At 36.5% G+C, this 11,555-nt stretch overlaps 1 protein-coding gene and 2 pseudogenes across 1 annotated transcript; 1 reads left to right on the top strand and 2 right to left on the bottom strand.

The window, feature by feature from the left end:
* LOC120154284 overlaps positions 1–7,837 on the top strand; it is a 26,819-nt pseudogene extending 18,982 nt beyond the window's left edge.
* A 777-nt stretch (positions 7,838–8,614) lies between these two features.
* Positions 8,615–10,017, bottom strand: LOC120154258 (annotated as a pseudogene).
* A 455-nt stretch (positions 10,018–10,472) lies between these two features.
* On the bottom strand, positions 10,473–11,066 carry LOC120154283. Its single transcript, XM_039166079.1, has one exon. The coding sequence runs from the start codon at positions 11,064–11,066 to the stop codon at positions 10,473–10,475; it is 594 nt and encodes a 197-aa protein (XP_039022010.1).
* Between the last annotated feature and the right edge of the window lie 489 nt (positions 11,067–11,555).

The following is an 11,555-nucleotide window of genomic DNA, read 5'->3' as shown; positions in this document are numbered from 1 at the left end:
GACTCTGCTGACATCACGTAAATTGATTCCAAACGTCGTCCCTCCATTGTTGGTGTTTCTGTGATTTTGACGTCACGATAAACCTTCACGTCTTGGGGACCAAATAAGACATAATGGCCTGATGATGTTAGTTGAGCCACAGATAGCAAATTTTTCTTCATTCCTGGGACATGGTAAACATCTTGGAGTTGCACCTGGTTAGTATTATATCGAGGAGTAACTATTGTCTTACCGATGTGAGTTATCGGTAACCTTGAGTTGTCAGCTGTCACCACCACACGACCTCCATTGTACTCAGACAGGTTTTGCAACTTCTGTTTGTCACCCGTCATATGATTTGAGCAGCCAGAATCTACGATCCAATCATTCTTGTAGTCAATCCGTTCTGGTGTTGTTACCGTGAGAGCTAATTCTTCTTCCTCCGTAGCAAATAACGCTTCAGCATCCCAACCATCTTCACTATTCTCCTTCGAACAAGAAGTAGCAGTATTACTTTCAACAGGCTTTTTCTTAGTCCAACAGTCTTTTGCCATGTGGCCCATCTTCCCACAATTGTAACACTTGCCATCGAACTTTCTACTATTACCGCGATTCTTGGAAGCTCCCCCTGAATGAGGGCCTCCCTTTCCTTGGTAATTTTTCACCTTGTCACCATCCTTTTTAGATCCATTGCCAGTATACCGCTGAAAAGTGCCTCTGCTTTTGCTGGTGTAGAGCGCTTCCTCTTCACCCTTCAACGAGACTCCTCCCATTTGCTTGGCCATGGCTTCTTGACCTGCAAGCAAATTTTCGAACTCAACAAGCGATGGTTGTGTCGGCCATCCCTGTACAGCGGCAACAAACCCTCGATATTCGGGTCTCAAACCATGGACAATTATTCTTTTTATCCTGGCTTCCCCAATAGCAGCTGTCGGATCTAATTCTGAAATTTCACGGCATATCGACTTCACCTTATGAAAGTATTGGGCAACCGCCATGTCGCGTTGCGCCATTGATAGAAGTTCATTCTCGAGAAGTTGCAATTTTGTATCGTTCCTCTTCGAAAAGAGTGTAACAAAAGTGTCCCATGCTTCCTTTGGTGTTTTAGCATCCCGGATGTGCTCCAACATTTCTTCTTCAATTGTGGTCTTTAAAGCAAACATTGCTTTGCCTGCTTTAATTTTCCACTTTCGCAAGATTCCATTGGCATCTTCTGTCGCCGGTTGTGTAACTTCACCACCACCGACAACCTCCCAAAGGTCTTGACCTTGTAAGTATGACTCCATACATGTTGCCCACGTGTTGTAGTTTTTGTTGTTGAGCTTCTTGATTCCTCCAACTACTTGAAGATCACCCATCTTAACGGCAAGGCTTTGACTACACCGAACAAGCTTGAGTAACAAACGTGCAGAGTACTAAATTACTCTAAACACAAAGAAGCTCCACAAGGTTTGTAATAACCTCGACAATAACTCAAGAAATATTTTCTGATGTGGAAGATCAGTTAAAAACTGCAGCCACAGAGCATACTCAGAATTTCAAGAGATCTTAAAAAACGTGGCTCGGATACCAATTGTTGAATCAAAATAGAGTAAAAACTCTAATTGATTAAAAAAAACTCTCTTTAGAATAATCTCACAAAATTGCAAAAGGGAAGAACTCTTAAGAAAGCTTTCAAATGCTTATAATTAAGCTTTGATTGTTGGATGATAAAACTCAAATACAAGTAGGGTATTTATAGGTTACAAGAAACAATCTAAACCACTCATTAAAATAAACACTAAATAATCTAAACCATTGAAATTAAAACATGAGAAAAATACTTAATTTTCACCTAACTAAATTGATGTAAGCAATGACATCAAAACTAAATTGATGTAAGCAATGACATCAAATTAATTTAGGTGTGAACATATAGGCTAATATTGAATTTTCAACAGTTTCTCACTTGTTTAAGTCACTTCTATACGGAGTATAGATAGATATTAGCCGTGAGTTGTTTTTCTATGTTGGAACTTGATAAATTAGATTCATTTTGAAAGTCATAACCGAGTTACAGCTGCATTGTTTGTCATCTATACGATTTTCACTTCAATTTAGGGGGTTCTTGTTGTCAAATTCTTCTTGCTTACTTGTCAAATTCTATACGTCTGCATGATTGTAGCTTCTATCTGGATGAGTGAAAATATTATTTTAAACTGGTTGATTATCCACAATTTCTTGTTGGTACAACAAATCTTATGGTGTGTAACCCTCTGATATACGTCTTGGTCTTTTCAAAAAAAATGAGTGAGTGGGAAATTGGATATAATATCTTGCAGAAGACATAAATATAGAAGCTACGATATAAGCATAACGCACCAGAACTTCACATACTAGAAAGCAGAATACATCTCTTAAGGTTATGTAGTTCTCAACATTCAAGTTTTGTTTTTGAAAATGATGATTGAAATGCATTTTTGGGAAAGGAAAAAAAAAAGATTTGAGATTCAATCTTATTTCCACAATAAAGATATTATCTTTATTCTTTGCCTTCTCGGTTTCTAACTGCCTCATCCGTATTTATCCTTTCTTTTTCCTTTCAGAATTCTAATGATGATGCAAACTGTGGCTTCTCACAAAAGTGAAAATCTAATGAGTTCTTCAGCTGTGGCGGCCTGCATGGCACCCTTACTTCTTCTCCCCCTTCTATCTGGTGACTGTGAGATTGAAACCGATTTTGATGTGGGTGCTGATAATAGCTCAATGCAATTGCTGCAAGCTGCTGCTGCAGCCAATCATGCTCAAACCATTGTTATGACATTATTGGAACATTATGATAAAATATTTGGGGTAAGCTGCAATTATTGTCATCGTTGCAAAACTACCTCTAATATGGCTTTTTGCAGTCACTATACAGGCAAGTGTATACGCCATAATTTTATGAGCTGTAAGGCTTTTTCTTTAGTTCAGAATCGATATGTTTTATTTCTTTCTATTATTTTTGAGCAAGCACAATCATTAAGTCAAAATTGTTCGTGTTGTCCTGGATATTTGTGCTATTATTGGTACAGATCTAAAGTCACTAAGTTATGACTCTCTAAAGATGGAATTTTTTAATACAGTTAAGCTGAGGTTGTTATATCCTCCCTACATTTTTTTCTTATAATATTGTGATATTTTTAATTCTTGTATGGTATTAGTATTTTTTTTAAAAAGGAAAAAACAATGAGAATTTGGCTGTTCTTGCTCTATGTTCCAATTTTTATTACTTTAGTTTGGTTTTGGTTTATACGCTGCAATCATGAGCTCAACATTTTGTTGGCAGGAAGGTTGTGTTTCCTCTGAGTTTTACTCTGACTCAGAAGAGACTGAAAGTGAAAGTGAGGAAGAAGCTGATGATGATGGGTCCTATGAAGATGATGAATGTGAGGACGAATCACAAGGGTCTGATGATGATAACAACTCTGCTGAAAGTGGAACAGGCAGTGAGAGTGGTCAGTCTGTTAAAAGTGGTGACGATAAGGTTTGTTCCTCTTCTTTCTTACACTGGCATTTTTGGTTTACATCCCGTTCATCAACTTTAGAAATGATGGCAGTAACGAACTTGATACAAATTTCGATACTACTACCTCTGTTTAGTGCAATATTTTCTGCTGAGCTCGTAGGTAACCAAATTTATATGCTCATTTTACATTTTTAATGACTTTGTAGCTTGTGTATCTGCTTCTTTTGTCACCATCTGACAACTCAAGATTTCTATTGTTTGATGGTTTCTATGTCTTTGCCTTCCCTTTGAATTTATGCTTGATATGAACATGACTTACTGCTATCAGAATATATTCCAAATTAACTTTGCAACACCTTATATCAAAATCATGTTTTTATAGTTCTCTTATCTTTTCCCCTTAGAGTAATCATGTTGTTTTTCCCTTTGCTAGTTTTTGTTTGCAACTTAACAGTTGTCTTATTACTTTATGTGGCTAGACTTTGTTTAGGTTCAATACAAAAAAGTATCCAAACTATACGTCTTTTTTCATTAAGGTATCTAAATTATTTTTTTCAATTTAGGTATCTAAAATTATTAATGTTATCATTTAGGTGTCTCGATCGTAATGACCATTTAAAAGATTCGTTAAACGACATGTGTCATATTCATAAAATTTTAAAAATATTAGTTTAAAAAAGCTTTAAAATATCATTATATTTAAAGAATATCCTTAATTTCTTTAAGATTACAATAAAAACCCAAATTTCATTCCCGTTTACTCTCCATCGTCGACTGTTGCGCCGTCGCCACCTTGCCATCTCCCTTTTCGGCATGTTACAGGTTGAATCCTAGTTGCAAGCCGAATCCTCCAATCCAATTGGAGAATGAAATACAGACGCAGGTGGTTGTTGCTGGCGTTGGAGGCGAACAATCAGCAAAGGGCAAACGGTGGGTGGCTGAACAACCAGCACCCAGAGCGACGACAAAGGAACGACGGAAAAAGGAGGTGGTGGTCATGGGTTAAGGGGTTTGAAATTAGGTTTTTCAAAGCTTTGGTTTTTTTAAGATTTGACAAAAAAATTCATATAAAAAAAAGATTTGACAAAAAATTAGGGCTTTTTTAAAAAATTATAATTTTAAGGATTTTTATTTTAATTAAAAATTTTAAAATTTTATAAATGTGACACATGTCAACGGATTTTTTAACGGTCTTTATAACCGAGACACCTAAATAAGAAAAAAATGTATGGTTTGAACACTTTTCTTTATAGTGTAAACTACATGATTGATCACTTTTGTTTAAATTTTGTACACTTTTTCTCATTAAATTCAAAAAACATAATATTTTGACCAAACAATCAACACCCATAGTGGCGACAAAGGATGAATAACAAAGGAAAAGAGAGGTGGTGGCCATGGGTTAAGGGGTTTTAAATTAGGGTTTTCAAAAAAAAATTTATTTGAAAACAATTAGGGTTTTTATGTTAAAAATTATAATTTAAGGGTTTCTTATTTTAATTGAGTTTTCCAAAATTTTATAAATGTGACAAATGTCAACGAATTTTTTAAACAGTCATTATGACCGAGACATCTAAATGAAAAAAAAAATGTATAGTTTTGACACTTTGTTTTATAGTCTAAACTATGGGATTGATCATTTTTGTTTAAGTTTTGTACATTTTTCTCACTAAATTCAAAAAACATAATATTTTGGTCAATTTTGTTTTTATTTAAGATTTATTCACTTTTCTTTAACGGATTGTTGATGTGAGAATTTATAAATTTAAAAAGGATAAACTACACCCATGGTCATTAGTATGTGAGTAAGTTTTCGTTTTTCACATTAAAGTTTCATAAATAACAAATTGGTTACCAAAACATCAAATAGGTCATTTGAAAAATAAATTTATATATAATTTATTCCAAAATCTTTCTAATTTTTTTTATCATTAAAAAATATTCGATTTCTTCATTTTAATTTCTAAGCTTTATTTTTAAAATTCTAAAAGTATATATATATAAAACTAGAAAGCTTTTAGGATAAATTAGATATAAAATCAATATTCAAAGACTTATTTGACGTTTTAGTGACCAAATTGTTAGTTTTGAAACTTTAGTAGAAAAAATGAAAATTTATTCAGACAATAGTAACCATTTGTGTAGTTTACCTTTTTTAAATTTTATAAATTCAATGTTAAGAATCATTGAAGGTATAACGATATCTAATTTTAATTAAATAAAAATAAAAGTGATAAAATATAATTTTTGAATTCAATGAGAAAAAAATACACGAAGCTTAACAAGTCTTTTGTTTATTGTTTATGTTTAACCTAAAAAGGGTGAAAGAGAAATAAATCATTAATAAAAAGAGGAAACACTATACTTGCATGAATTGAAAAATAAAATTGCAGGATTCTGAATCTTCGAGCTCTAGTTCAGCAACTGAGACCAATAAGCCTAATGAGCTGTCAAAACCCCCAGTCTCAAGCGCCACAAAACCCCCCGTTGTTGGAAATGGACCTGGCCACCAAGTTACGCATTCAACTGTTCGGGGAAGGAGTAGTGTAAGTTTTTGTTTTCTACATTCATGACGTGTTCTGCTTTTGGCCTTGTTAGTTTTTCTGTTAGCTTATGAGTATTTCCTAGCATTAATTAAATTATAAATGCAATGTGTTAATAATCTTGTACCAACTAATTATTTGATTTATGTGTTTGCTTTTACAGGGAAGCAAGACGGTATCCATGGGTTTCACTGATCTTCCATGTGAGGAAGAGTAAGTGATGTTCCCATGATCTGTAGAAAAAAATGATCATTGTATAAAAATTTCAGCTGCAAATTTCCTGGTTATATAACTCATGCAGACCCATAGAAGTTCCAGATACTTCTAAAATCTTCTCTCATGCAAGCAATCTACCCTTTGCATAACTAATTTCCGATGTCAAAAGAGGAAAAACAAAAATAATGTAGAGCTGACCTTTGTATATTGTTAATGATATCTCTATTTTCTTTTGTACTTATTACCTGATTTTGACTCAAATTTAGGGCTGCAGTTGAGTCACTTGAGTCTGAAAAATCAGACTTGCAAAAGAGACTCACAGAAGAGGTCCTGCTTTACCCACCCTTTCTAGTTATTTTTATCACATGTTTTGGAAAATTTTCATATTAAGTCATCTTTCTAATATAGATTGAAGGTAATACAATTCTTGAAGCCAACTTGGAAAAACGAAAGAGAACATTGCATGAGCAACGGCTAGCTCTTGAGAAAGAGGTATGTTTGTCGGGAGATCTTTATCTATATTAAAGGCTACCTTTTCTGCTAAAGTATTTTTAAATTTTAGTTAGAGACCTGTTTTTGCATTTCATTCTTTCCTCTTCAAGATCAATTGTTTTTCACATGGCTTAGCTAAAACAAGTCCTAATTATATAGCAGCAGTGAGTAGATGCACGAAAATGCATCTAGATTGAACAACTATATATTTGGTAATGTATGGAATCTAATATTTTCTTTTGCATTTATTAATTATTAATTAGTTGCACAAAGCTAATGGATTTATTTTTTCCATCGCAAAGTGCTGTGCAAATATTTTGTGAATGGCCCTGTTTTGATTGCTGCTCCTGGAAGTACTTATATAGGTTGCAAGATTAGAGGAAGAGCTTCAAAGGGCAAGAGAAAAGAGGATGGCTCTTGAAGCAGGAATTAACCCATCTCAAGGACCCGCATCTCCCCCAATTAAACTTGAAGAAAAGGTAAACACACATACATTTGAGGCAGCATAAAGTTTCCTAGATTAAGAATGGCATTGAGTCTGTTGTTTTACTTCGATGATATCACTTGATTTGCTTCGAAATCTGAACCTCTATACCTACTTAGTCGAATTTATAGTGTTTAATTTGTTAGCATGAAAATGGAACCAGTTAACAAATACCGTTCTCCTGAAAGTCATGTAAAGCAAAATTCCAATGAATGGTCTAATGTTAGATTATCCCACTGATGTGTCGGTGCATTTTCCTAATCTGGTCTCTTGAGAAACTTTGCTTTATCTTAAATTCACTTCTCTTGGCTGTGCTGGAATCTGTTCAGAGTGTTTTTTATTTTTATATAAAAGCTAGTACAGTCGTTCAGAGTCAATTCCTCAAGCTCAGCTCTTACAAAACTGACAAATGGACTCAACAACTTGATGAAGGAACTTCGAAGCCAGACTGAAAATGAAACGGCTGGCATGGAGAAAGGCAGTGGTTCAAGTCAAGCTGCTCCAAGCTCCTCAGATAAAGGCAAAGGAGCAGAAACTATCAAAACTGTTAAAAAAGGGGATAAAGGCAGAGGAGCAGAACCAATCAAATCTGTTAAAAATCCATAAAAAGGCAGAGGACTGGACATTACCCAATAACTAGAATCCAGCCAATAAAACCCATATGCAAGACGGGATGCTCTGAAGGTCAATGACGTCCTACAGTTCAGATAGGTCAGTCTCTTGCTAGTCGAATTATTTAATGTAGTGTATATGATCTGCTGATGATGGTGCTTTAGAACGCGAGGAAAGTTTACCATGGATGATATTGCTGGTGGGAGACTTGACTGGTGATGCCCATTGTAAGAGCAAGAGGAGAGGCTGCTAACACTTAAACCCAAGATGTACATATGCATATATCAACTAGCATGTCGTAGATGTACTAAGCCGAATAACTTGAAATTTGGTGACTGAACTTTGTTGTCAGAAAAACCAAGCAATGATTGCCAATAACTTATCATGGGCTGGTCAACTTTTATTTACCTTACATTTCTTCATCTCGTTGATATTTTGTTGAAGATAAGTAATCACTTCACCTATTAATACAGATATGTGATTATATTCATCTCATTGACATTTAATCGTCACGGTCTTCGTTGCTAGGAATTTTAAGCTTATAGCTCGCTTCATGTGTTTTGGGCCTTGATCATTGTCTTGGTCGGAAATAAGATCTATTAACATCAAAGTATCTGTTGATCCAATCCAAGCCTAGTCTGGAATTCTTGCCATTGTTGTTTCATGATCTGCACAAGGAAGGTATGCTTAAACTGGGAAAGAAAGGAATAAATTATTGAGATTAAATTCCAATGGTGGAAAGCATACATGGGAGTAGGACAGTTAGAGCGAAACTTAAACGATATTATTACATAGTCACCAAAACAACAGGGTTTCTTTGTCCTGTTTATTAAACATCAAATCCAAAATTTTTCCCGTTATATGAGCCTAAACGAAAAGAAAGAGCAACGATATATGAAATTAGTTGCAAGCTTCACGAGCAATTCCCAAGCGAGAATTTGCGACATCAAATAGAATCCTATGGTTTTGCTGCTGCAAATTGGCTATTACATTCATGGCGGCGTTCACATTGTTTGGAACCGGTGCTATTGCCAAGCAAGCACGTGACCCTGCACTAGTATGCAAGAAGCTGTTCTCCATTGGCAGTTTCATGGACAAGCCTTGGAAATGTAACGTTATTAATGGGGCCTCAACTTCTGCTGATGCCACGAAGCATGTCTCGAACACTCCTACTGTTGAAAATGGGCCTTTCATTTGCTTCACAAACTCATTTCGGACGGCCTCGTAAAGGGGTTGGACGAATCGGGTTACAACCGTACCCGAGTCGATTATTGTCCCTGCCCCGGTATTCGGGTTAAATGCTAGGTACTCTGGGGTAACGGGGACATGAACTCGGCCTACACTAACCCCAGTTAGGTTAACGTAGTAAACTGAGGGTCGGTGCGGGTTTTTCAACAACGGGGTGGTTTTAATATTGTTGGGCTGACCAACTGGCCCGAGTTTGAGTGAACCTGAAAAGTAATCGGATTTGAAACTGGGTAAACAGTACGAAAACACACTCGAATAGAGTGCCCCCGATTGTGAGAGTAGTGACATGGGTCCCCGATTGTGAGAGTATTAATACATCCAAAAACAAAATTTGGAACAACATCATTGGCTAATGCTAAGGAATCTTGAACCAAATTGGCAGACAAAGAAGAATCTCCTCCGTAGGATTGGCTAAAAGAGCAAGCCGTTGTCCCGGTAGCCGGGCATGAGAGTCCACGGACCTGGGTGCATTGGGGCAAGGAGCAATCCAACGAGCCATAACTCGAAGAAGCATTTGGTGAGAAAGTGGTGGTCGAGCAACCGGTGCAGCCGGAGCATGGAACCCATGCAACATCATTACTAGTGTCGAGCACCATGAACATGGTCTGACCCGGGGTGCCAAGCTTGACCTTAACAACATAGTTGCCAATATTTAGGATTTGCTGACCCGAAGCAATCGGACCTTAGTGGTCTTTTGGGCCACAAGGCTGGACTTGTACTTGACCCTTGCTGGGTCTTTCGAGGCCATGTTGATTATTGTGTTGACCCATGACTCTGTTTTCGGTGGGTTAAAAGGTGAGCATCTACCGTAGATTGGAATCACCGACAGGTCCGAGTTATCTGGCCGAGAACCACAAGGATCTAAAGCCTTGGTGGACGAAATGAGAAGAACAAGGAACAAGAGTGTGGTAGCCAAGTCCATGCCCTTGGTGCTACGACTGCAGCTTGGAGAGAGATATTTAGCGAGTGGTGTGCATTAGAAATGAGTACCCAAAGATGATTTTATACATGCAATTTACAGGTAGAATTACTGAAATAGCCTTGCAGGCTCTCAAATTTTTAAACAATTTGGGATCTGATAAAACAGTAAAATAGCCTAGTAGGGATGAGAGTGGGCCAATAAGAAGGCAGAGAATTGGCCGCAAAATTTGTCCCTAAGCGCAATGATGTTGGATCAATATTCATAAAAGAACCCAAATTGCAGGGGGGGAGGGGAAGTGAAGCAAAATGACAAGTTTTCGATGCCGACGATATGGAAAGGAGAGAAAGTAAGCCTTCCGGTTGAAACTTTTTTTTTTGAATAAGTAAGAGTTTTGTTATCTAAAATAGCAAAGTTTTGCTACAATCCAATCAATCAATCAATACAAAAAGAAATCTATGCACAACTATACAAAATCAATGATTGGTATAACTATAAGCCCCAAACATTACATAGGTTAAGATTAGTACTATCAAGTCTATTGAAGTTTTTCCCCCTAAGACTAAACCGAACAACATCAATGATTTCATTAAGCAAATTTTCAGCAGATCTTGACCGTTTCTGGAAGATACGCTGATTCCTTTCCTGCCAAACAGTATAAATAAAAGCAGACCAAGCAATCTTCAAAATGAAGGTGAGAAGAGACTTCCCTTTCCATGAATTGATTGCTGTAGCAACTGTTTCCTCCCAAGCTAAGTTCGTAGGATTCATTCCATTCAAGTTCAAAATAGAATTCCATAAGCAAGCAGCTATAGAACACTTAGAAAATAGGTGGTTTCTTGTCTCTTGCAAGCTGTTACAGATTACGCAAACTGAATCAATGCTAATTCCCATTCGTTGCAGGCGGTCTCTAGTTGGTAATCTGTCTTGTAAAGCCATCCACACAATTAAGGAATGTTTCGGTATATGCATGGGAAACCAGATGAGCTTATGCCATGTAGCTTTCTGTCCTTTAGGTCTAATATCATTCCAAATATCCTTAATCATAAAAGTGTTAGAAATAAATGGCACTGCATCTGCCCTCATTTTTAAAAATTGTTTCATGCTCATTGTATTTGATGACGTAGCTCTTTAGTCAAGCAACCCAAAGGGATCCATTATCGGCCAGAATTTTCCGTATGAGATAGATGATACAAGCTCTATTTCAGCTTTTGATATTTTTCAGCGCTAGACCACCTTTAGATTTTGAAAAGCAAATTCTTTCCCAACTCACTCGAACTCCAGCAACAGATTTCCTGTTGAAACTTTGTGGTATACTTGGGGTGCAATATTTTATTAGTGGATGAGTTGTTAGGCTCGTGAATCCCACTCTGCTTGAATAATGCTTATTTTGTCCCTACGTATGTTTGCATGAGATGGGTCAGTCACGAATCTCGAGTCACGGCTCACGGGCGTACAAACACTTTTTTTTGGATTGAACTGGGACCCACCTCTTGTAATTATATATTTTTTCAATAACGAATAAACTATCGATCTGCAGATTCTAGGGGAGCTGACTGGACCTACATCTGCATC

Source organism: Hibiscus syriacus, unplaced genomic scaffold (assembly GCF_006381635.1).
Source record: "Hibiscus syriacus cultivar Baekdansim isolate YM2019G1 unplaced genomic scaffold, ASM638163v2 tig00111127_pilon, whole genome shotgun sequence".
Classification (NCBI taxonomy): Eukaryota; Viridiplantae; Streptophyta; class Magnoliopsida; order Malvales; family Malvaceae; genus Hibiscus; species Hibiscus syriacus.
Note: the sequence above shows the minus strand (reverse complement) of the source record. Positions and strands in the feature narration are given on the sequence as shown.